Source organism: Schistocerca serialis, chromosome 6, assembly GCF_023864345.2.
Source record: "Schistocerca serialis cubense isolate TAMUIC-IGC-003099 chromosome 6, iqSchSeri2.2, whole genome shotgun sequence".
NCBI classification, from domain to species: domain Eukaryota; kingdom Metazoa; phylum Arthropoda; class Insecta; order Orthoptera; family Acrididae; genus Schistocerca; species Schistocerca serialis.
The window spans coordinates 168,915,529-168,943,134 of NC_064643.1; the positions used below are offsets into that span (position 1 = coordinate 168,915,529).

General features: G+C 43.3%; 1 protein-coding gene across 5 annotated transcripts in view; it reads right to left on the minus strand.

Moving 5' to 3' along the window:
• LOC126484389 (centrosomin-like) overlaps positions 1-27,606 on the minus strand; it is a 435,221-nt gene that overhangs the window by 106,457 nt on the left and 301,158 nt on the right. For all 5 annotated transcript variants that reach the window (XM_050107884.1, XM_050107886.1, XM_050107885.1 and 2 more), the window contains exons 4-5: positions 15,863-16,036; positions 6,206-6,349 (exon numbers count right to left, since the gene is read on the minus strand). In XM_050107884.1, the coding sequence (XP_049963841.1) occupies positions 6,206-6,349; positions 15,863-16,036 (318 nt within the window). The remainder of the gene's footprint in view (positions 1-6,205; positions 6,350-15,862; positions 16,037-27,606) is intronic.

The window sequence follows — 27,606 nt, forward strand, 5'->3', positions numbered from 1 at the left end:
TATTTTACTATTTTCTATTCTGTGTTACTTTTATTGATTTGCGTGTGTGCGCGTGCGCTTGTACACACACAACCCTAAAACCCACATATCCATCCTACCAGAACACCTTTATTAGTCTTTTCAGTGGCAGCTAAATTTTCATCAACGTGGATGCCTCAGCCCACAACAAAAAGGTTGCTCCAGAATGCTATGATGTAATACCGGGTGTTTATAAGATAGTTATTTATAAGTAACCTTGAATTGTAAAAAAGATACATGAGTTATAGAAATGTTTGATGCACAACTGACTGCAGTATATATTCAAGTTTTATTTACAAATGTTCAATGAAGCTATCTCTTATAACATGACAACTATCCCATTTGTGATCAACTTCCTGCCAAATGCTATGAAGCAGTTCTTTATCTATGGTGGCAACTGCTGGTGTTATCCATTATTGGAGCTTGTCGATGTTCCGCAGAAGCGGAGAAACTAACACTGTCTTTAATGTAGCCCCATACACAGAAGTCTATTGGGATTAAATCAGGTGGTAATGGTGGCCATAATGATGAGCCACTGTGCCCAATCCAACTCGGCACATCCCTATGAGGATAATGCGACAACTTCACAATGGTAATGTGGTTGCACAGAGACATGGAGGAAAATAAATTCTGGGTGCATATCCTGTTGTAATTGAGATATTAGATAATGTGTAAGTATGTCCAGGTACAATATGCCAGTTACAGTAAACTCGGAAAAAAGAAAGGACCATAGATCATCCTTGTAGTTGGGACAGTCGTGGGAGGACGCTGCGTGGTCACCCTGACAGTTCACGCAACGAGGAGAGGGAGGTGGACAGACACCCACATGGGCGTCCCTGCCACAAGTGACACATTTAGCCGCATTAGAACAAGACTGGCAGGTGTGGTTAAAACGCTGACACTGATAGCAGTGCGTAGGTGTCGGGACATAGGGGCGAACAGAAATAACCTCATAGCCCACTTTGAAGCGCGACGGCAGCTGAACACTATCAAAGGTCAAGAAAAGTATCCGGGACAGTACAAGGTAATTGTCGACCTTTTTCATAACCCTATGGACAGCCGTCACGCCCTGCTCAGCGAGGAAAGACTGAATATCCTCGTCAGTCAATCCGTCGAGTGATCTAGTATATACCACACCATGCGACGAATTCAAAGTGTGGAGAGCCTCCACCTGGACAGGGAACGTGTACAGGAGTGTGGCCCAAAGGAGTTTTTGTGCCTGAAAGGCGCTCTCAGTTTCCATCAACAAGGTACCATTATGCATCCTGGTACAAGACTTGACAGGTCCGGCTACGGCATCTACGCCCTTCTGAATAAGGAAAGTGTTGACAGATGAAAAATCCTTTCCGTCATCAGATCTAGAAACTACGAGGAACTTTGGGACAGGTGATAGTACTTTTGTCACTGGTGGCTGGCCAAGATTCCGTTTCTGGGCAGAAGTCTAGAGAGGAGGAGGAGGAGGAGGAGGAGGAGGAGGAGGAGGAGAAGAAGAAGAAGAAGAAGAAGAAGAGAAATCCGTTGTGAATGAATTCCCACGACTGCCAGTGTCACCGACGGCGCGCTCCTTCCTTGTGGGGACCCTCTCAGAGGACACTCCCGCCTTAGGTGAATGTTTACACCTCAGGTCACACTTCCCAAGAAACGGACGGAGGGACCAATAAGCATGGTCAGAAGGTGTCAGCTCAGGCAATCACACCTCCCTGGGCCTGACCCTTACCAGGGGGTACCTGCGTGCCTTACTTGTCTACCCAGGGCGAGGAATTACGCATTACCCCATCACCGGCTACACGTGCGAACGTGTGGGTTGGCCTTCAGGCACGCACAGAGAGGAAAGAAGAATAGGAAAAAAAGGGAGAGAAGGAGAGAAAGGACAGACTGTCTCAAACGCCGAGGCAGAGACCATAGAGTGGACAAGAAGGCGAGGAGGAAGAGGAGCAGCAGCGGGCGGCGTCAAGGAGGAGGAGGAGGGGGAGGCGTCGAGGAGGAGGAGGAGGAGGAGGGGGAGGCGTCGAGGAGGAGGAGGAGGAGGAGGGGGAGGCGTCGAGGAGGAGGAGGAGGAGGAGGAGGGGGAGGCGTCGAGGAGGAGGAGGAGGAGGAGGAGGGGGAGGCGTCGAGGAGGAGGAGGGGGAGGCGTCGAGGAGGAGGAGGAGGAGGAGGGGGAGGCGCCGAGGAGGAGGAGGAGGAGGAGGAGGAGGCGTCGAGGAGGAGGCGTCGAGGAGGAGGAGGAGGAGGAGGAGGAGGAGGAGGAGGAGGCGTCGAGGAGGAGGAGGAGGAGGAGGAGGAGGAGGAGGAGGCGTCGAGGAGGAGGAGGAGGAGGAGGAGGAGGAGGAGGAGGCGTCGAGGAGGAGGAGGAGGAGGAGGAGGAGGCGTCGAGGAGGAGGAGGAGGCGTCGAGGAGGAGGAGGAGGCGTCGAGGAGGAGGAGGAGGCGTCGAGGAGGAGGAGGAGGCGTCGAGGAGGAGGAGGAGGCGTCGAGGAGGAGGAGGAGGCGTCGAGGAGGAGGAGGAGGCGTCGAGGAGGAGGAGGAGGCGTCGAGGAGGAGGAGGAGGCGTCGAGGAGGAGGAGGAGGAGGAGGAGGCGTCGAGGAGGAGGAGGAGGAGGCGTCGAGGAGGAGGAGGAGGCGTCGAGGAGGAGGAGGAGGAGGAGGAGGCGTCGAGGAGGAGGAGGAGGAGGAGGAGGAGGAGGAGGCGTCGAGGAGGAGGAGGAGGCGTCGAGGAGGAGGAGGAGGAGGCGTCGAGGAGGAGGAGGAGGAGGCGTCGAGGAGGAGGAGGAGGAGGCGTCGAGGAGGAGGAGGAGGAGGCGTCGAGGAGGAGGAGGAGGAGGAGGCGTCGAGGAGGAGGAGGAGGAGGAGGCGTCGAGGAGGAGGAGGAGGAGGAGGCGTCGAGGAGGAGGAGGAGGAGGAGGCGTCGAGGAGGAGGAGGAGGAGGAGGAGGAGGCGTCGAGGAGGAGGAGGAGGAGGAGGCGTCGAGGAGGAGGAGGAGGAGGAGGAGGAGGAGGCGTCGAGGAGGAGGAGGAGGAGGCGGAGGAGGAGGCGTCGAGGAGGAGGAGGAGGAGGCGTCGAGGAGGAGGAGGAGGAGGCGTCGAGGAGGAGGAGGAGGAGGAGGCGTCGAGGAGGAGGAGGAGGAGGAGGCGTCGAGGAGGAGGAGGAGGAGGAGGCGTCGAGGAGGAGGAGGCGGAGGCGGAGGCGCCGAGGAGGAGGAGGAGGAGGCGGAGGCGCCGAGGAGGAGGAGGAGGAGGCGGAGGCGCCGAGGAGAAGGAGGAGGAGGCGGAGGCGCCGAGGAGAAGGAGGAGGAGGCGGAGGCGCCGAGGAGAAGGAGGAGGAGGCGGAGGCGCCGAGGAGAAGGAGGAGGAGGCGGAGGCGCCGAGGAGAAGGAGGAGGAGGCGGAGGCGCCGAGGAGAAGGAGGAGGAGGCGGAGGCGCCGAGGAGAAGGAGGAGGAGGCGGAGGCGCCGAGGAGGAGGAGGAGGAGGCGCCGAGGAGGAGGAGGAGGAGGCGCCGAGGAGGAGGAGGAGGAGGCGCCGAGGAGGAGGAGGAGGAGGCGCCGAGGAGGAGGAGGAGGAGGCGCCGAGGAGGAGGAGGAGGAGGCGCCGAGGAGGAGGAGGAGGAGGCGCCGAGGAGGAGGAGGAGGAGGCGTCGAGGAGGAGGAGGAGGCGTCGAGGAGGAGGAGGAGGAGGAGGAGGAGGAGGAGGCGGCACGGAGAAGGAGGAGGAGGCACGGAGAAGGAAGAGGAGGCACGGAGAAGGAAGAGGAGGCACGGAGAAGGAAGAGGAGGCACGGAGAAGGAAGAGGAGGCACGGAGAAGGAAGAGGAGGCACGGAGAAGGAAGAGGAGGCACGGAGAAGGAAGAGGAGGCACGGAGAAGGAGGAGGAGGCACGGAGAAGGAGGAGGAGGCACGGAGAAGAAGGAGGAGGAGGCACGGAGAAGAAGGAGGAGGAGGCACGGAGAAGAAGGAGGAGGAGGCACGGAGAAGAAGGAGGAGGAGGCACGGAGAAGAAGGAGGAGGAGGCACGGAGAAGAAGGAGGAGGAGGCACGGAGAAGAAGGAGGAGGAGGCACGGAGAAGAAGGAGGAGGAGGCACGGAGAAGAAGGAGGAGGAGGCACGGAGAAGAAGGAGGAGGAGGCACGGAGAAGGAGGAGGAGGCACGGAGAAGGAGGAGGAGGCACGGAGAAGGAGGAGGAGGCACGGAGAAGGAGGAGGAGGCACGGAGAAGGAGGAGGAGGCACGGAGAAGGAGGAGGAGGCACGGAGAAGGAGGAGGAGGCACGGAGAAGGAGGAGGAGTCACGGAGAAGGAGGAGGAGGCACGGAGAAGGAGGAGGAGGCACGGAGAAGGAGGAGGAGGCACGGAGAAGGAGGAGGAGGCACGGAGAAGGAGGAGGAGGCACGGAGAAGGAGGAGGAGGCACGGAGAAGGAGGAGGAGGCACGGAGAAGGAGGAGGAGGCACGGAGAAGGAGGAGGAGGCACGGAGAAGGAGGAGGCGGCTCGGAGAAGGAGGAGGAGGCACGGAGAAGGAGGAGGCAAGGTAAAAAGTAAGTAAGACCGTGAGAGAGGAAGAAGGACAAAGAAAAGAAAGGAAGGAAGGAAGGAAGAAACCAGAATAAGCGAAATACCAAAATGACCACAAATTCAAGTTGTTGAACCGTCCGTCTCCGGACGCAGGTGCTAACTACCCCCTTGAGTGGGAGGGACTCCTTTTAGTCGCCTCTTACAACAGGCAGGAATACCTCGGGCCTATTCTTACCCCGGACCTGCAGGGGGAACTTCAGTGAAGACATACATTATCCTTGAAGAGAAAAAAGAGAGAGAGAGAGAGAGAGAGAGAGAGAGATTTTTAAAATAAAACCTGTCCAACTTAAAAGTGGTAGCTCTCCTTTACAGACAATGCAGTACTACATGGGACTAACCTACAGAAAAAGAAATTTCTCTGGATTGGCATTTTGAAAAAAAAAAAAAAATAATAATAATAAAAAAATAAAAAATAAAAAATCTGTAAATTATGAAAAGAATTCAAAAGGCAAGAGTAAAGGAACTTTGACAGGTATGCCCAAACGGAGAATACCATTGTAATCAAAAAGCAATCATCTTTCAAGTAAAAAAAAAACTAACAATATAACTAGAACAGTTACATAGAAATAGCATTTTAAACATTTTTCTGAAATTCGCATTTCAAAATGGTGTTCGCAGTGTCATCTTGGGAGGCCTGTATCTAGGGGCAGGACCTTCTTTTTGGGGGGGTGAAAACAAAACATTGTGTGTTTCTTACTTACTCCTGAATTACAATATATGCTGAACTCAGTAACATCCGACACTATGAAGGTAGCCCCCCCTCCCTGAAGTGATACGGATTACACCAGCTAGATATTTTCATGCCTCCGACTCAAAGCCCATAGGAGTAGAGAGCAGTATGTAATTCAGTTTTAATATGCCTTGTGAACAGTAAACACCACAAAATGTGAAACCAACCCATGTGTAATATTTTTCATGAAAGTCACCCCTGTGTACATTGTCTCACTATTTGCCTCCTCACTAATGAGACTTCACATTGGCCACAGTAATATTAAAAACTGGGACAACACGCAAGTGGAGTTACACTTCTCCGTTTCACGAGAAGTAGTTTAGTGCACAGGGGAACAACCAATGGTGCATATACACTTGCGAGCAATGTGCCTGTGAGCAACTCTTTAGTCACTCCAAGAAAACCCGACACAGCAAGTCTCACTTTAGCATTCTGCATGCTCACAAGCACTACCAAGTTGTTCAGGAGCCACTCTCAACAGGTATGTAAGTATACAATTTAACACATCCTTTGAGCATGTGGAAACCAGCAACACTATACTGGTACGACATTATGGGTATGGGTCAGTAGGGTGAAGCATATGCTCTAAATAGCATCTGAAAAAGTTCTTTACCAACTCCAAGATATAGGGAAGCAATGGACTGACTTAAGATATGATAAAAACTGGCGTTATCACAATACTTCTCATCCCAATAAAGATGAAATACTGCGAGATAAGTAATTCTTAAATGCTCTAGGGGGCACGTTCTTTTATGTTTGCAGCTATCAATATGTCTCAGACTCATACACAAGATGTATACAGTATGATAGATGTGCAATTCTAACATTCTTGTGAAAAGTTGAAACCAAAATTATATTGCGAAGCACTTGGGTAAAAACTAGAATACACTCACCTGACCCAACAGATTATCAATGCATTTTTTCTGCTCCTGTATCTCTTCAGCAGCTTGTTTACTTGCTGATGGTCCATATGCCAATGAGTCACCCATTTTAACAAATTTCTGTTCCTGATGTTGCTCCATTAATTTCTGCACTTGCTAAAACCAGAACAGTACACATACACAATTAATATCTCAAAACCAGTACACACAACAATCAAATAATTGCAAAGGAGAGACCAGAATCCTGTGACCCATTTATTTTGTCAATCTTTGGCATAAAGTTCAAGACAGGATCTGCTCAGGTAAAACTCACTTTAACAATTTAAAATAAGAGGGAATTCTGTATTATAATATAAAGTCTGCAACCTAATAGTTTGATAAATCAAATAATAACAGATTTCAGAGTGTTGAGGAGGAATGCCCTAACTGGCATTGTGACCAAATGGTTCAGATTACAGTTAATATCTGTGCGTGTGGATTTATATGACACTTTTGTTCTTTGGCAGCAGGATAAGTGTGGTCAAAGAAAACTGCCACTTGTAGCTCTGTCGTGTTTTAAAACTGCATGTTACTGTAAGACACTTTGCTTGTTAAAGCAATAGGAAGGTGGGCAAAGAGATGCAGCTACGCATGATTCTATGTCTACTGACAGCAAAGACTAGCTAACTTTTATTGGGAAAGTTATTCCACAAAAGTGCACATCACTGCATCAGCCATGTGACTTTTAGTTCTTTCATGAGATTAAGAGCTTAATTATAATGCTGTGAAAATTGTCATTTACTTTTCAAAACAAATGTAGAACTACTTCAACAAACTGATACTGCGAACACCCATAGCCTTGTACATAATCAGCCGTCAGTCCAAAATTATTTCACACAAATTAATCTTACATCTGGTATATGCACAAATTAACTGCCACACCAAGTGTCACCATAAACGTAAACTAAGTTTGTTTTCCACCGCACGCAGTATACAGCATACTTGACTGCAGGAAAATGGCATTCACCCAACATTCTTCAGACAAAGGTCTTTTCTGCTCTACATATTTCTAATATTTATTTTCTTTAAGCTAACCATTTATAGATTTCATGGCAGTTTTTGCTCTCTTGGAAAAGAACAAAAATATTGCAATGTGTGTAATATGAAGCCATGCACATGGAAGCTGACTGTGATCCAAAAGTAGGGTTTATACCACTGGCCACCATCTCTCTTTTCTGGGATTTTCCTTCTCAAGTACATCTGTAATAAATCAAAATCTATCACTCAGTTTATTGGAAACTAATGGGCTGACTAAACCCGTGTGTGTTCGCATTTTATGATGATTCATACCTGTGCAAAGGTTAACTTTAGTCGCGACAGTGGAATTCAATTTTTTTTGGACCTTTCACGTGAATAACTTTCTTTCAAGTTACACCTGACTAATATGCTAAAGCTCGTCAAAATCGATGAGTCACAATGTCTGGGACTAAATTACACAAGAATAATGTGTTCTCATAAAATTAACTACCAAAGCTTTATGTATAAATGTGTGGTTTTTAATGGATTCTTTTCTTGGTAGAAAAATGTCATATTTAAGGTTGAAAGCTAATGGTGTTTTTATTATACTATTATTTATTACAAACCCATTTGCAGCTTTTTAGCCACATAAACCAAAAACTGGTTTGAGATTTGTATAATTTCCATACCTATTGCCATGAGTAATTTTTGTTTATCTGTGTGATGAAATGAGCTCCTACAAAAAATGAGGTTTTATTTTTTTATAGTCATGTTACATTATTAAACATAAATCTACATCTAAGTGCCTGTATGTTCAAATTCAAATCTAAAAACTACTGGCAATACAGATACTTATTGTTACCGGTAGTAGTCACTATGCTGATCTCTTGAAGTCACGAAGTTAGCAATCGGCATAAACAAATGCTAACATAACTTGGCTACTTCAAAAAACATGGTTTGAAGCATAACATCAAAGACATCAACAGCAAGTGCCAAAAAGGAGCATCAGCAAAATGATGCATATGAGCCACGATAAGCATTTAACAGTATGAATCCAAATGAAAACTGTGCCAGGGCTTTGGCTATATAATTTTGCTGGAAATGAGCTGCAATCTACCCCAGTCCTTCCCACCCCTTCTGAAGTGTACTTTTGCTGTCCAACCAATTTATGCAATATCCTATTCCATCCTCCTTCCAGACCCACTCCCAATCCACTGACACATGGATCATATCCCTGTGAAAAAGCCAGGTGCAAGACCTGCCTGATACACCCACTATGCTCCACCTACTCCCGTCCGGTCACAGACTTCCTCTATCCCATCATAAGCAGGGCCACATGTGAAAGTAGTCTTGTCTCCTACCAGCTCTGCTGCAGTTTCCGTACAGCCTTGCAAATGAGCACAGTAATCAACCAGTTGTCTACCGGAATGAACAGACACAATACCAAATTGTGGCCATGAGCAGAGTTGACCACCCTGTAAGGAAAATACGGTTGAGCACACTACCTCAATCCCCCCTCCCCATCCTTCCCCATGAGGTTCAGTACAGGGAACTTCAGAGCACATAATAGCTGAGATGGTAAGTGCCCAATGGGAAAGGGTAAAACTATGATGAATAATGACAGATATCCTGGGATGCTCACTAAAAGAAACAAACCAAGTAGAAAGATGAAATGAATAATTACAACAATCTTCCTCTCTCAGAGCCTGTTCACTACAAGCTCTTTTGGCAAACATTGCCCACAGTCTGACATTAAATCTCCTTCACAATGCTTCTACACTGAATAAAGATTACAATGTCTTCTACTGCCTGTACTGTATCTGTTAGAGCCTCTGATAGCTCAACACACATTAAGGTGTAATATGGTAAAAAACTGACAGTGGGGTTGGAATGAGCGTCCAATATGTAGTCTAGTTAATAATTATCTCCCTGCAACAAAATGAGTGCAAGAAAATTGTCTAAGCTGTAGGTAGGGGTTCAATCTTCCTGAGGATTTTCCCACTGAGACTAGTGGTTGCACCAGAGAGATAATTTTCTTATCTATAATCACACTGAGTTTGTCCAAACGGACAGAATAGCTAAAAGGACTAGATATTAGAGTGCAGCCTCATTTCCAGATGCATGAACACCTCCAGGAACCCATACGAATTACACAGCGAGCGAGTTTAGTCATCCCTGTATCCTACATACTTAAGGGTGGTATGTGTACATTCCACAGAGATTCTGGAGAACATTGAAGGAATCTGAACATATAACAGATTTAGAGTGTCTGTGTCTTCTGATGTTCAAGGTGCCCTGATAAAAAGCAAACAGCTCTGCAGTAAAAATTGAGCACTGGTCTAAATGGTGATATTTGAAGACATCTTTCTCTAACAAGGGGGTCAGTTAAATGGAGGTGGTCTCTGAAGAGTGCATTTGAAGCCCCAGAAACGTTAAGCAAATGACCAAAGCTGGAATAGTGTTCTTTGGACACAGACCTCTATACAGACTCAGGGATGGGAAGTGTTCTCACTCCCCAGGAATGTAGCAGGTAACGCAAATGAGGGTGGTAGAGTGTCTCACTTCACAGGAACATAGCAGGTAATGCAACTTGAATCACTTAAGGAGTATACAAAAGCTTTATTTCAATTTATGCTTCACAGCCCAAAACAATCCGACTCCTTCCCCCAACATGAGCTTCTCTTGCATCTTGCTTGAACTCACCTGTGCCAGTGACCAAGTCACATTCCTATTCTGTGCACCTGCTTCTTCCCCTCCAGATGCGAAAAAGCGCTGGTAGATAGACACAATAAAAAACATACAAACACACACACACACACACACACACACACACACACACACACACACACACACACACACACACACACACATTTCAAGCATTCGCAACCCACGGTTGCTTCAACAGGAAAGAGGGAAGGAGAGGGAAAGACGAAAGGATGTGGGTTTTAAGGGAGAGGTAAGGAGTCATTCCAATCCCGGGAATGCGCCCCCCCCCCCCCCCCCCACACACACACGCACACACATACACACACACACACACACACACACACACCACCTGCTACCCTACCTAAAACCTCTTTCCTCCTAACTCACAAATGTGAGTTGACAAGTGTCTGCTTGTGTCTGTGAACGTGCGGATGGATACGTGTGTGTGTGTGTGTGTGTGTGTGTGTGTGTGTGTGTGTGTGCGCGCGTGCATGTGCGTGTATACCTGTCCTTTTTTCCCTCTAAGGTAAGTCTTTTCACTCCCGGGATTGGAATGACTCCTTACCCTCTCCCTTAAAACCCACATTCTTTCGTCTTTCCCTCTCCTTCCCTCTTTCCTGACGAAGCAACCGTTGGTTGCGAAAGCTTGAATTTTGTGTGTGTGTTTGTGTGTCTATCAACCTGCCAGCGCTTTTGTTTGGTATATTTTTCCCACGTGGAAAGTTATACAGACACAGGCAGACATATGTAAATTCAAAGAGGTTGGGCAGAGATGTCAGTCGAGGCGGAAGTACAGAGGCAAAGATGTTGAATAACAGGTGGTGTACGAGGGGCAGCAGCTTGAAACTAGTGGAGGTTGAGGCCTGGTGGGTAACGGGAAGAGAGAATATATTGAAGACCAAGTTCCCATCTCCGGAGTTCTGATAGGTTGGTGTCAGTGGGAAGTATCCAGATAACCCGGACGGTATAACACTGTGCCAAGATGTGCTGGCCGTGCACCAAGGCATGTTTAGCCACAGGGTGATCCTCATTACCAACAAACACTGTCTGCCTGTGTCCATTCATGCGAATGGACAGTTTGTTGCTGGTCATTCCCACATAGAAGGCTTCACAGTGTAAGCATGGTCAGTTGGTAAACCGCGTGGGTGCTTTCGCACGTGGCTCTGCCTTTGATCATGTACACCTTCCGGGTTACAGGACTGGAGTAGGTCGTGGTGGGAGGGTGCACGGGACAGGTTTTACACCGGGGGGTAGTTACAAGGGTAGGGAAGGTGGTTTGGGGACTTCATAGGGATGAACCAAGAGGTTATGAAGGTTTGGTGGACGGAAAAAAGACACACTTGGTGGAGTGGGGAGGATTTCATGAAGGATGGATCTCATTTCAGGGCAGGATTTGAGTAAGTCGTATCCCTGCTGGAGAGCCACAGTCAGAGTCTGATCCGGTCCTGGAAAGTATCCTGTCACAAGTGGGGCACTTTTGGGGTTCTTCGGTGGGGGGGGTGGGGGGGGGGGGGGGGTTCTGGGTTTGAGGGGATGAGGAAGTGGCTCTGGTTATTTGCTTCTGTACCAGGTCGGGAGGGTAGTTGCGGGATGCAAAAGCTGTCTTCAGGTTATTGGTGTAACGGTTCCACAACCGTGGTACTTGATTGTCGGCAGTATGTGGCTGAGCGACTGCGTCAGCTTTCGGACAACACTACATACAAAGTTTGCCAAGGTAATCCCATTCCTGATGTCCAGGCGGAGCTTCAAGGAATCCTCAGAACCTTAGGCCCCCTACAAAACCTTTCACCTGACTACGTCATCCTCCTGACCCCACCAACACCCCGCACCCCTACCTTCTATCTACTTCCTAAAATTCACAAACCCAAACATCCCGGCCGCCCCATTGTAGCTGGTTACCAAGCCCCCACAGAACATATCTCTGCCTACGTAGATCAACACCTTCAACCCATTACATGCAGTCTCCCATCGTTCATCAAAGACACCAATCACTTTCTCGAACGTCTGGAATCCTTACCCAATCTGTTACCCCCGGAAACCATCCTTGCAACCATTGATCCCACTTCCTTATACACAAATATCCCGCACGTCCAGGGTCTCGCTGTGATGGAGCACTTCCTTTCATGCCGATCACCTGCTACCCTACCCAAAACCTCTTTCCTCCTAACTCACAACTACTTCACTTTTGTTGGCCAAACATACCAACAATTAAAGGGAACAGCCATGGGTACCAGGATGGCCCCCCTCGTACTCCAACCTATTTATGGGTCGCTTAGAGGAAGCCTTCTTCGTTACCCAGGCCTGCCAACCCAAAGTTTGGTACAGATTTATTGATGACATCTTCATGATCTGGACTCACAGTAAAGAAGAACTCCAGAATTTCCTCTCCAACCTCAACTCCTTTGGTTCCATCAGATTCACCTGGTCCTACTCCAAATCCCATGCCACTTTTCTCGGCGTTGACCTCTAACTGTACAGTGGCCACCTTCACACATCTGTCCACATCAAACCCACCAACAAGGAACAGTACCTCCATTATGACAGCTGCCACCCATTCCATATTAAACAGTCCCTTCCCTACAGCTTAGGTCTTCGTGGCAAACAAATCTGCTCCAGTCCTGAATCCCTGAACCATTTCACCAATAACCTGAAGACAGCTTTCGCGTCCCCCAACTACCCGCCCTACCTGGTACAGAAGCAAATAAAGAGAGCCACTTCCTCACCCATCCCCTCAAACCCAGATTCTCCCACAGAAGAACCCCAAAAGTGCCCCACTTGTGACAGGATACTTTCCGGGACTGCATCAGACTCTGAATGTGGCTCTCCAGCAGGGATACGACTTCCTCAAACCTGCCCTGAAATGAGATCCATCCTTCATGAAATCCTCCCCACTCCACCAATAGTGTCTTTCTGCCGTCCACCTAACCTCCGTAGCCTCATGGTTCATCCCTATGAAGTCCCCAAACCACCTTCCCTACCCTCTGGCTCCTACCCTTGTAACTTCCCCCGGTGTAAAACCTGTCCCGTGCACCCTCCCACCACGACCTACTCAAGTCCTGTAACCCGGAAGGTGTACATGATCAAAGGCAGAGCCACGTGCGAAAGCACCCACGCGGTTTACCAACTGACATGCTTACACTGTGAAGCCTTCTATGTGGGAATGACCAGCAACAAAATGTCCATTCGCATGAACGGACACAGGCAGACAGTGTTTGTTGGTAATGAGGATCACCCTGTGGCTAAACATGCCTTGGTGCACGGCCAGCACATCTTGGCACAGTGTTACACCGTCAGGGTTATCTGGATTCTTCCCACTGACACCAACCTATCAGAACTCCAGAGATGGGAACTTGGCCTTCAATATATCCTCTCTCCCCATTACCCACCAGGCCTCAACTTCCGCTAATTTCAAGTTGCCGCCGCTCATACCTCACCTGTCATTCAACAACACCTTTGCCTCTGTACTTCCACCTCGACTGACATCTCTGCCCAAACTCTTCGCCTTTACAAATGTCTGCTTGTATCTGTATATGTGTGGATGGATATGTGTGTGCAAGTGTATACCTGTCCTACTTTCCCCCTAAGGTAAGTCTTTCTGCTCCTGGGATTGGAATGACTCCTTAACCTCTCCCTTAAAACCCACATCCTTTCGTCTTTCCCTCTCCTTCCCTCTTTCCTGAGGAAGCAACCGTGGGTTGCGAAAGCTTGAATTTTGTGTGTGTATGTGAAAACAAAGATGAGGTGACTTACCGAACGAAAGCGCTGGCAGGTCGATAGACACACAAACAAACACAAACATACACACAAAATTTCGCAACAAACTGTTGCCTCATCAGGAAAGAGGGAAGGAGAGGGGAAGACGAAAGGAAGTGGGTTTTAAGGGAGAGGGTAAGGAGTCATTCCAATCCCGGGAGCGGAAAGACTTACCTTAGGGGGAAAAAAGGACAGGTATACACTAGCACACACGCACATATCCATCCACACATACAGACACAAGCAGAAATATGTCTGCTTGTGTTACCCTCTCCCTTAAAACCCACTTCCTTTCGTCTTCCCCTCTCCTTCCCTCTTTCCTGATGAGGCAACAGTTTGTTGCGAAAGCTTGAATTTTGTGTGTATGTTTGTGTGTCTATCGACCTGCCAGCGCTTTCGTTCGGCAAGTCACCTCATCTTTGTTTTTATATATAATTTTTCCCACGTGGAATGTTTCCTTCTAATATATATATATATATATATATATATATATATATATATATATATATATATATATATAGTTTTATTTAACAAAGTCATTGCAGTGGCAGTGTGGTTTTACAGCAAATAAATAAATAAAGGTTAATTTACAACAAAGTATTCAGGGAGCATGACAAAGAAAGTTTAGGAAGAATTAAAAGCACTCTGTATTCAGGCCAGAATTGGACCATTGGTACCATCCGACCGCCATGTCATCCTCAGATGAGGATGTGGATAGGAGGGGCGTGTGGTCAGCACACTGGTCTCCTGGACTTTATGATGGTTTTCTGCACCGGAGCCGCTACTATTCAGTTGAGTAGCTCCTCAGTTGGCATCACGAGGCACCCTGAAAAATGGGAACATCTCGTGGTGGCCTGGATGGTCACCCATCCAAGTGCCAGCCACGCCAGACAGAGCTTAACTTCAGTGATCTGACGGGAACTGGTGTATCCACTGCGGCAAGGCCGTTGCCCTTAGGAATAATTAACCAGTCAACAATTTTGTGCACCTCTTGTGCAGCTGTATTATGTGACACGCCTGTATCCCCAACCAGTCAACATTCTACACAGTGACATTTACTTTTTCTCCTTGATTATGTGTGCATACATCCTAAATAATACCTAATGAAATAGCAAGAAAAAGCTGTAATGGGGGTGGGGATAGAAGATCTTTACATAAAAATAGGAAATCCTAAACTATCCCATGTCACTTCACCCAAGCACACTTCTGTAATATCTGCACATGGTAATTGATCTCCTGTATAGGCAGTTATCATAAAAGATAGATCAAAAACCAAATTAAAATTTAGAAACAAATTACACTAAAAATCGATTATGCAACTAATCAAGTTCAATCAAAAAACATCAAATAGTCAACTAAAATTGTGTTCTAAGCCAGCTGGTCTGTCTTTCAAACGAGAAGTAAGAATAATCCTCGTTCAGTCAATTAAGTTCTTGATTTGTTGAAACCAATCACTAATTAGTCTCTCTATCGAGTGCATATCACAATACTGCATATGTACACTTGGTTCATTTTGGTACCTAAACCACTTCATGACATTGGAAGAATGTCAATGCACTTCAAAGCTCAGTTATCGATGAGCTAGTTTGTGCTAGATTCTTATCAACACAATTTTTTTTATCAATCAGAAGCTGTCTACTACGCCACGTCTGACAGTATGACACCTCTTTCTGCAGCACAACTGCATTAATAAAGCATATTCTTGAAGCAGAATTTAATTCTAGGTATACTGTTTAAATAATGTTCAAGATTCAAATTTAAAATGCTGTAATTTTATTCCACTTTTCATAAATGTATAGCCTTAAGTCCAGTTATTAATATTAATTAGTTTACAGGATATACTGGTAAGGCAGTTTGCAGAAAAGCATACTCCTATTCTAGTAATCAACTGCCTCATTATTTCATGTAGACTGATTTATCAATGGGCTCCATCAGTATATACACTTACAGTTTATCCTCATAATAATACTTCTAAAAATCAATAAAATAAGGTAAATAGTGCTTGCAAGACCTAAGTGTTACCCAATTGTTGCCTTTAGTGCCACGAATGGTCTTGGGAAAAGTTCCATATCTACCTTCTTAAAAATCTATGTGCAATTCCTGTGCTGAACCAGCCCATAAGGGAATTATCATGAGCCTACTACATTTCTAGGAATTAAATATTCTTTCATACTTAAAATCTTCCCTGTGGACTCAGACTCGCACTTCACTTACATCCTCTAACTCCAGAATATGCCTTTCAAAAGATTTCTTCTGTTCTTCAAAGTCTTGCTGCAATTGCTTGATCTTCATTTGATGTTGTTCCTCCATAAGTTGCACTGCTTTTGCTGCCTGGCACACCAACTCCTGCTTATCTGCTAATTCCTTCCTCAAAGTCTCCGATTTCACCTGCAGAAGAATATCTCTTTATTATGTCATGATTATGATAATGTTATAAAAATCTTATTACCAAGACATTTGCTAACTTCCCTCTATAGTTTCTATTACAATAAAGAACCTTCATATTTTAGAAAAATAAGATATGCTTTAACTCAGATGTACAGTCAGTTCAATAAGCAAGTGTTCACTATGATGTTAAATGTAATGTCTGCAGTGACATCTCTGGTAGTGATCTTGAATCTGTACTTCTATGCACTTTTGCACAGTGTATAGATAAACAGTGTGCGAATTAAATGTTTTGTTTTGTCAGTTGCTGTTCTGGCTATTTGTACTTATTTACAGCCAATTTAAATGCTGAAAGAATGTGCAATATTTATCAAAAGTGCCTTCTGAGATCTGTTAAGAAGCTATCTGGTTCGAATGAGGCAAACTGGGTGCTTCAAGAGTACAATGATCCAAAATGGAAACAAGAGAATGGGATGTCCATGATGGATTGGCCTGCAATGTCTCTGGATAGAACACTAATCTAAACTGTTTTGTTGTGTATTAAAGCTTAAAAGAAAGCCAATACATACTTTGAAGCAGCCATCATATAAAATCAGGATGATATGGAAATCGTTACCAAGAGAATATGCAGAAAATCTCGTGAAAAGCACGCCAAAGAGCTGCCAGGCTATAATTGATAATGGCGGTGATTGGATTAAAACTATTAAGTAATTGCACAATTAGTAATAACATGTATTTTCATGTAAATATAAACTTATTATAGTGTCTTTTGTTTCATACAGACAACGCTGCAACACTTTCTTGTGGAACTGACTGTAGCTGCTACATACTACTACTACTACTACTACTACTATGCTGCTGCTGCTACAGACTACTAACAATTTTTAATTACACTCAGCTTGCATTACGTAACCCAGAACAATAGACACACTATGTTAACAAATGCTGTAAGTTAATGCTTTACGTAAATGACAATTTAGAAAAATACAACATATTTTCACCTGTACTATTTGGCAGCTTTCCAGGTCTTACTACAGATATAATATTATCATAACAAACTGGTAACTACTGAAAGGTACGTATCACTATGTACTGTATGAACATAACCTTATTTGTAATAGAGTTGTTTCTTGCAGTGCTAATGGGGGATTTCCAAATACACAAATTTTGAGACATTATCAAAAACATACTGTTTCGAAGTATGTTTTGAATTTTCGAGTACTTCTCACTCCTAATAGAAAGTAACTATAAATTTCTGCATAGAGTAAGTAACCCTACACTGGACCTAGACTCCATTATTAAAACTCATAGCAGGAAACTTGGTATGATCTGGGTTGCAAATGATAGAATAAGACCATTACCCTACATAATGCTTTCATATGCCAGATTGAGATTTTCACTCTGCAGCGGAGTGTGCGCTGATATGAAACTTCCTGGCAGATTAAAACTGTGTGCCAGACCGAGACTCGAACTCGGGACCTTTGCCTTTCGCGGGCAAGTGCTCTACCAACTGAGCTACCCAAGCACAAATCACGCCCCATCCTCACAGCTTTTACTTCTGCCAGTACCTTGTCTCCTACCTTCCAAACTTTACAGAAGCTCTCCTGTGAAACTTGCAGAACCAGCACTCCTGAAAGAAAGGATATTGCGGAGACATGGCTCAGCTCCTATAAATTTTGGAAGGTAGGAGACAAGGTACTGGCAGAAGCAAAGCTGTGAGGACGGGGCGTGAGTCGTGCTTGGGTAGCTCAGTTGGTAGAGCACTTGCCCGCGAAAGGCAAAGGTCCCGAGTTCGAGTCTCGGTCCGGCACACAGTTTTAATCTGCCAGGAAGTTTCACTCTCATATGCTATGACAACAAAAACTTCCGGGGAGAATAAAAACAAAAGAATTATTTCAGACAAATACCCACTGTACAGTCAATATTTTGAGCAACCGACTGATGTCTAACTATTTTTTGGCTTCAGCTGCACTGTCCCAAAAGAGTAGATTTTAAAACTGTTTATTCCTCAATTAAATATGTAAGGATTTTTAGCCACATTAAGTGAATAATTCAGTTAATTTTTACTAAACTACCAGAATGGAAAGTACTGATAATGGCACAGATATTGGTAATCTTTACTCTTAACAATAGCCATGTCAAGATTGTCAAACAGACGCATTTTGGCGACTATCTTCAGTAAGCAGTGGAATATCGTAGAAACACACTAATGAGCCAAAATAATACTACCACATGCCTAATAACATGTTGCTCCACATAGCAGAGCATGTCAAATGGATTCAACAAGTCCTTGGTAGGTTTCCAGAGGTATGTGGCGCAGATGCCTAAGCACAGGTCGTGCAAAAGCCTTAAATTACAGACCATTTGTTTGTGGGCACAGAGCTGCCATTTGACAGTGTCTGAGTTGTGTTCCATCAAGTGCAAGTTCAATATTATACTCCTCAAATCACTGAAGCACAATTCTGGCTTTGCCCATGAACCGTCATCCTGCAGGAAGATGCCATCAAAATCACAGAAGACATCAAGAATGAAGGAACGTGTGGTGCACAAAAATGTTCACATATCCGCAATTCTCATGCCTTCAATTACTATCACAGGTCCCATGGCAGACTAGGGTAATATCCCACATAGCAATGCTGCCTCCAATGGCCTATGCCCATGGCATGGTACACATTTCAAACAGCCGTTTGCCTGGATGACAGCATTTACTGACATGACCATTGACATGGTTTAAAAAGAAAACACAGTCGTCATCAACAAAACAGTGGGCACATTTCTATTGATCCACAAACCAATCTCAATAATCCTGTGGCCACTCTAATAACAATTGACAATGTCACTGGGTCAACAAGGCATACAGCACTTCTGCTGCAGAATCCCATGTTACACAATGGATTCTGAAAGGTATGCCCCAAAACAGTTTTACTTGCCCCAGCACAAAACTCTTATCAGATTTGGCACAGACTGCCATCTATCCTCATTTATGGAGTGAGCAAGCCTCCGAAATGATGAGGCGTGGACATCCAAAAACATGTTACCGAGTTCCGCTCTCACCATCCTTCAACCACTTTCCGTAGGTGCTCATGACAGTAGCACATGAACAGCTGAGCAGCCTTGCCATCCCAACATGTTTGTTTGAAGGGACCACCACCACCACCACCACCACCACCACATATCTGTCATGGAATGCTATTCGTAATGTCATTCATGTCAAATTTGAATTTACAATGGGTGCTGCCTTTCCTGACACACTTGAAAGATTCTTCAAAGCTGGAAAAGCATATAGAGGCTTGTGTGTTTAATGACTACATAAAATGTGGATTCACTTTCACACTACAGATACAAAATTATCATCCAAACTACAATGACATCGTCAGCATGGGCTTGTTAGTATTGTTTTAAATTTTTATCTGTTCATCAGTTTCATTCCTTAGTATCCTGGAGATACTAAATGTATCAGATAGATTATATAATGGTAAGACAGAGATTTAGGAACCAGGTTTTAAATTGTAAGACATTTCCAGGGGCAGATGTGGACTCTGACCACAATCTATTGGTTATGAACTGTAGATTAAAACTGAAGAAACTGCAAAAAGGTGGCAATTTAAGGAGATGGGACCTGGATAAACTGAAAGAACCAGAGGTTGTACAGAGTTTCAGGGAGAGCATAAGGGAACAACTGACAGGAATAGGGGAAAGAAATACAGTATAAGAAGAATGGGTAGCTTTGAGGGATGAAGTATTGAAGGCAGCAGACGAGGGCTGGTAGAAATCCTTGGGTAACAGAAGAAATATTGAATTTAATTGATGAAAGGAGAAAATATAAAAATGCAGTAAATGAAGCAGGCAAAAAGGAATACAAACGTCTCAAAAATGAGATTGACAGGAAGTTCAGAACTGCTAAGCAGGGATGGCTAGAGGACAAATGTAAGGATGTAGAGGCTTATCTCACTAGGGGTAAGATAGACACTGCCCACAGGAAAATTAAAGAGACCTTTGGAGAAAAGAGAACCACTTGTATGAATATCAAGAGCTCAGATGGAAACCCGGTTCTAGGCAAAGAAGGGAAAGCAGAAAGGTGGAAGGAGTATATAGAGGGTCTATACAAGGGCGACATGCTAGAGGACAATATTATCGAAATGGACGAGGAAGTAGATGAAGATGAAATGGAAGTTACAATACTGCGTGAAGAGTTTGACAGAGCACGGAAAGACCTGAGTCAAAACAAGGCCCCGGGAGCAGACAACATTCCATTAGAACTACTGACGGCCTTGGGAGAGCCAGTCATGACAAAACTCTACTATCTGGTGAGCAAGATGTATGAGACAAGCGAAATACCCTCAGACTCCAAGAATATAATAATTCCAATCCCAAAGAAAGCAGGTGTTGACAGATGTGAAAATTACCAAACTATCAGCTGCAAAATACTAAAGCGAATTCTTTACAGACGAATGGAAAAACTGGTAGAAGTCGACCTCGGGGAAGATCAGTTTGGATTCCAGAGAAATGTTGGAAAACATGAGGGAATACTGACCTTACGCCTTATCTTAGAAGAAAGATTAAGGAAAGGCAAACCTACGTTTTTAGCATTTGTAGATTTAGAGAAAGCTTTTGACAATGTTGACTGGAATACTCTCTTTCAAATTCTAAAGGTGGCAGGGGTATAATACAGGGAACGAAAGGCTATTTACAATTTGTACAGAAACCAGATGGCAGTTATAAGAGTTGAGGGGCATGAAAGGGAAGCAGTGGTTGGGAAGGGAGTGAGACAGGGATGTAGCCCCTCCCCAATGTTATTCAATCTGTATATTGAGCAAGCAGTAAAGGAAACAAAAGAAAAATTCGGGGTAGGTATTAAAATTCATGGAGAAGAAATAAAAACTTTGAGGTTCACCGATGACATTTTAATTCTGTCAGAGACAGCAAAGGACTTGGAAGAGCAGCTGAACGGAATGGACAGTGTCTTGAAAGGAGGATATAAGATGAACATTAACAAAAGCAAAATGAGGATCATGGAATGTAGTCGAATTAAGTCGGGTGATGCTGGGGGAATTAGATTAGGAAATGAGACACTTAAAGTAGTAAAGGAGTTTTGCTATTTGGGGAGGAAAATAACTGATGATGGTCGAAGTAGAGAGGATATAAAATGTAGACTAGCAATGGCAAGGAAAGCGTTTCTGAAGAAGAGAAATTTGTTAATATTGAGTATAGATTTAAGTGTCAGGAAGTAGTTTCTGAAAGTATTTGTATGGAAGTGAAATAGTTTGGACAAGAAGAGAATTGAAGCTTTCGAAATGCGGTGCTACAGAAGAATGCTGAAGATTAGATGGGTAGATCACGTAACTAATGAGGAGGTATTGAATAGAATAGGGGAGAAGAGGAGTTTGTGGCACAACTTGACAAGAAGAAGGGACCGGTTGGTAGGGCATATTCTGAGGCAGCAAGGGTTCACAAATTTAGCATTGGAGGGGAGCGTGGAGGGTAAAAATCGTAGAGGGAGTCCAAGAGATGAATACACTAAGCAGATTCAGAAGGATGTAGGTTGCAGTAAGTACCGGGAGATGAAGAAGCTTGCAGAGGATAGAGTAGCACGGAGAGCTTCATCAAACCAGTCTCAGGACTGAAGACCACAACAACAACAACAACAACAACAGTATGAGAGAAATGTGTGTAGCCATAATTCTTTTGTGTTTCCTCCTGTCAGCCCACTAAGCATACAACACAGAACACTCCAAGACAGCAGACATCACAGCTTGCATCATTATGTTGTTTCTGTCAAGGATCCTCAAATTCACTTGACACAGCAGCTTTCCCGTTCTTTGCACCTTAACTGCTGCATCAGATGCCATCAACAATTATCTTACACAGGGTGTCTAAGGAGGAATGGTTAATATTCAGGGACATTACAGGAACACTCACTCGAAGCCAGAAACACTCTATGGACACATGCCCTATTCTGAATGGTTTCCAACACAGAACACATTTAAAGTCACTTTTTTAATGCTTTCCTTGAATAAATCAAACTGCGGCCACTAGCAAAAACGTGCCACAGTACACAGTTAAAATACAGTACTACTAGTCTGCACAAAGATAGCAACAGAATATTGGAAATATTGCACAACATGCATGCTCTATACCTTAGATAATTTTTGTAGTACATTTTATGATAATTTTTGTAGTACATTTTATGATAATTTCTCATTGCCCTATACCAACCTCTACTTCTTTATTTCCTCTACACTACTGTGGTACACTGTAAACAATGTCAATTCATCAAATAATACAGAAAAAATATTGTCTATCTCAGAAGCCATTCGGAATAGGGAAAATGTCCTTATGAAGCTTTTTGCTTCAAATAACCATTTCTCCTGGGACATCCTATATATTCATAGACAAGTCTGCCACAGCAATTTATTTTCCTTTTACCACCCCATTAAATACAGGTTTCAACCATGAATGGCATAATGTTAATTACACCAACATATATACACTATATGTTACCAGTACCTAGGCATCTGTTGCTTGAAAGTTTGTGCAAAGCTTTTTGAAAGTCAGAAATAAAAGGTGAGTATCTTCTGTCATCATCTTACATTATGTGTTTGTTTTTGACTGCACTAATTTCTTCTATCACCCAATGACCTTCTCTACTCATTGCATTCCATAAAGAGTTTTTGTATTTGCCAATGTGCATTGTCTATATTGCCCTGTTTCAATTTTGTATGTGTCTCTTGGTAAGTATCATCCATCTGTTCTTCTTCAGCTGTCTACATTTCTGGTTAACTTCTTTTCTAGGTGGGCTGTATTATTCCTGCTCAGTTTTAGGATCTTCACATTTTTTATTTATTCATTAATTTCAGCACTTTATTATCAGATATGAATGTTTGAGTTTTTCAATTGAAGAACTCTTTCTGTAGAGTTCATTACATGCATTCCATCAGTTTTTCACACAAAAAACTTCTTAAAGTATTCTCCTGCCACAAGTTCTTTGCAGGTAGTCTTGTACTTATGGCTCTTTCAACTTGCCTAGACTCCAATATTTGAAACACTCTCTCTAATTTTCAACAGGAATTTTATTCATACTAGATTGTGATCACCGTCAGTATCAGCACCTAGACAACTCCTGAGGTCCTTAACTACAGTAGATTCCTGGATCTGTGTTTCACTGAAATGTAATCAATCTATTAATCTAAGTAATGCCTTCTCAGAACATTTATTCACAATAATGAACTGTCGTCCAGCCAAAAATGTTATTAACACTCTCCCCCTCCTCCCCCATCTTGCGTGCGCAGAATGGACTTAAATTATATTTTGTTCAATACCTTCACTAATTACTGCACTAAAATGTCATAATGATTAAATTCTCATCTCCTTTAATATCTTTTAAAAGTTCGTTAATAGTATTACACACGGCTTTACTTTCATCCTCATCTGTGTTTGCCATGTGTCATATGTATGTTTTGTCTGCTGGCGGTGTATTTGAGCAATGACTTGTCTTCCCTGGGGAGATGGTTGCTTCTCTTCGCGAAAGGAACATTGCTGTTTTCATTGGCATGGCTTGACGTAATGTTCCGCCCTGAACCTCTGTTTGTCTATATCAACAAAAACTTAGCAAGAGGAAACAAACATGCCAACAGCTAAAGCTCGAGAGAGGGGAGGGCATTCAGACGACGACGACGACGACGACGATGATGATGATTATTTGGTTTGTGGAGCGCTTGACTGTGCAGTTATCAGCAGCCGTACGAATTGTCAACCTTTGCCCGCATCTCGTGGTCGTGCGGTAGCGTTCTCGCTTCCCACACCCGGGTTCCCGGGTTCGATTCCCGGCGGGGTCGGGGATTTTCTCTGCCTCGTGATGGCTGGGTGTTGTGTGATGTCCTTAGGTTAGTTAGGTTTAAGAAGTTCTAAGTTCTAGGGGACTGATGACCATAGATGTTAAGTCCCATAGTGCTCAGAGCCATTTGAACCATTTTGTCAACCTTTGCTCAGTCCAATTTCACCACTTTCATGAATGAGCAGGCAATCAGATCCATCAGTTACTTACAGCATGTGAGGGTTTTGTTCCATAATATGACCATGGCTGGGATAAATGCACAGCAGAAAGGAAGGGAACACACAGATATAGGATTCAACAACTGGGAAAGTAAGTAGTCACACATATAGAAAATACTACAACATAGGATTATACAGCCAATCGGTTGAAGGTAGGTACACTGACCTAGATTTCAACACCTACTAGAGGTATCTTCATGAGAATGAAATTTTGCTAAGTCCTATAAAATACTACATACAAAATTACGTGTGACCAAAACATATTAACGAAGATGACAATTTTCATGATGTGCAAAGGTTACTTACACAAAATAACATTGCTAAAAAGCAATGGTCAGGATTTAGGGCAGCTATGCTTAAGTCAAAATGAAATAAAACATTTTAGCCTTTACCACATGTGGCCAGCTGGGAACAACAACGCACTGATCGGTCCAGTGGCTTACATAGCTTCCACAAAAACAATACGAGTTGCACTGCCTATCAGGTGCAGACAGTAACATGAGTCCGTTTGAGTCATAATAACAGAAAAAGATGACAGTTAATTTTAAAAATAAAATATAAAGAAAGAGAGCTTAATATCTTTTTGAAAACACACAGTAGTCAAGCAGATTAAGTATAATAGATCCACCTGTTTACAGAAATTACAATTACATGAAGGAAAGAACGACATTGAAAACATCTTACGAACAGTTTTACAATCCAGAAAATATTTGCAGGAAGGTAACTTTAACAGCACATATGTATGGTATTAGAAGAAAATGTTTTGGAACCAGAAGCAGGGAAACTACAGTAAAAAATAGGGGAATCAAAAATTCCACAAGTGGTGGATTGAAACTATTGAAAATTTTTTTTTTTGTTATGTAGTTTTTGTAAAGTTTTAGACCCATAATTGTTCTGAGTTTTTGAGGAGAGTATGGTTTCAGAGAGAGATGAGAATCCAGCCCGATGATACAAACAGAAATTAGGCTTGCCGTTAACATCATTACGTATTTGCTCAAACAGTTTCATAAAAAATGGCTTTTTAATGTGAATCCACAGGCCCCAAAATAAAAGTCACCATCCGATGCAGTCGATTGTGATCAGTATGAAGAGTGCATACCATGAGTTAGCAAGGTTTCTTTACGAAAAAATAAAAAATCCTTTGTTTTTCAAAATTATTATTGTAGACAATAGACAAAATCTACTCAGTAAAAGCAAAGATCAGCAGTGTGGCCAAGACACTAAACCGTTTTCATTAGACATTACAAACCTATGTACTAATGTACCTGTTTCAACAACCATTGACATTGTCAGGAAAAAACTTAACATACTTTTAGAAACCATACTTTTGATCAGCAAATCACTGATCTAATTCGTTTGCTACAAATAGTACCAAAATACAACTATTTTGTTTTAAATGGCAAGTTATACCATCAGCCCAACGGCCTGGCAATGGGTAACCCACCAGCAGGCATCTTGGCCAGTATTTTCAGCTGCAGATCTTGGTATTTTGTCTTATACTCACTACATGATGACATTTTGATCATATACAGTGGTTCCCAGAGAGGAATTAAGCATTTGTTCGAAATTTTTAATAGTTTTCATGGAAGAGAGAGGGGGGTGGGGGGGTGGGGGGGAGAATAAGCTTCACTTGCGAGTTAGTAAATAACGATCAACAACTTAATTACTTGGACCTCAGTATTGCTATTGACAACAACAGACTTACTTTCGGTATTTTTCATAAAGCCACTAATACAGACCAAATTGTGCCTGCTAGTTCAGTCACCATTATTCAAAAAAAAAAAAAAAAAAAAAAGCATTTTTCCATTCAGCCATTTATCGTGCAGTCTCTCTACATTTGTCAGCTGACAAGCTTAATGAAGAGATGAACATAATCAAAACTATTGCAAACTATTGCAGTTAATAATGGCTATGATCCCACATTAGTTGACAAGATTTTCAAAGTTAAAACTGGTGCTAAAGTGACCACTTTAGGAAGCAGTGCTACTCCTGACAAGTACAAAAATGATTTCTCAATTCCGTATTGGGCCCTATTTCATGTAAAATTGGTCGTTTTCAATAACTTGCAAAAAACACTCATTCACAATCTCAAGTCCACAGTTGCTCCGATACACAATTCAGTAGTGTATAAAATCACTTGTGATACATGTCCTGTTTATTATACAGGACAAAATGGAAGGTCTTTTAGTGTCAAGGACAAGGAACATTTGTTGGGAAAGACCGGCACTAATGTACACAATTCCACTTTGGCTGATCATCTGCTAATTTCTGGACACAAACCAAAATGCATAGAAATTTACATTTTACATAGAGAAAAGCAAGGTCATATGCACAATGTACTTTAAGAGCTGGAGATTTTCAAGCATATTTCTAAGAACAATGGCCTCACCCTGAGTCAACAGTTACAACTATGTAACAAAAATTTTTTCAATGGTTTCCATCTACTGCTCACCGAACTTCGATTCCTCTATTTTTTTTACTACATTTTCCCTGCTTCTGGTTCTGAAACACCATTTTCTACTAATCTCATATCTACGTGCTGCTGAAGTTACCTTTGTGCAAATATTTTCTGTACTATACAGCTGTCAGAAAAATTTTTACAATGCCATTAAATCCTTTATGTAATTGTAATTTATGTAAACAAATGGTTCTATTATACTTAAACTGCTGGACTACTGGTTATTTTCAAAGAGACATTGAGCTCTCATTCTTTATATTTTTTTTTAAAACACACTGTCTTTTTTTTCCAATTATTTCTGATATAATGTTTCAAGTGGGCACTTGTTACTGTTCACACCTGACAGATGGCGCAACTCTTATTGTTTCATGGCCGATCAGTGTGATCATGTTCCCAGCTATCCACATGTGGCGAAAGCTAGAATGTTTTGCTTCACTTTTGACTGCAGCACAGCTCCTCTAAATTCTGACCTTTGCTTTTTAGCAATGTTACTTTATGTAAGTAACCTCTTTATGCCATGAAAACTGTCATCTCAGTTAATGAGTTTTTTTGTCGTACCTAATTTTCTATGTATTATTTTATACAGTTTAGCAAAATTTCATTCTGATGGAGACACTCCTAGTATGTGTCAAAACCTAGATCAGTGTACCTACTAGTTATGTGCAATCTGTTGACTGTATGACCGTATGTTGAAACTAGTATACGGTTGCTGAGTAACAGTCATGTTCAAATCTGGAAAATAATATAGTTTTATTCTTCACCATAAAGTTTGACTGAAACAGAAAGGGAAACAACGACAATAGGCTATTGCTTCTTACGGCGTCAAGGGAATCTACTAACAGTAAATTTTAATCACTACTGGAAAACAGGGTCTGTCTCTAGTGCTAGTAAGGTAGATAGCACAACTGTCATAGTTTCTAACCACTGCCTAGCTCTGCATAAAGAACACTTTACACAATGAAAATAAGCTTCCCAAAGCAGAAGTAGTTGGAAAGAGCTATGGTAGTTACTGCAAGGATTAAAAATTCATATAGAGAACTGAACTATCAACATACGTTCTTTA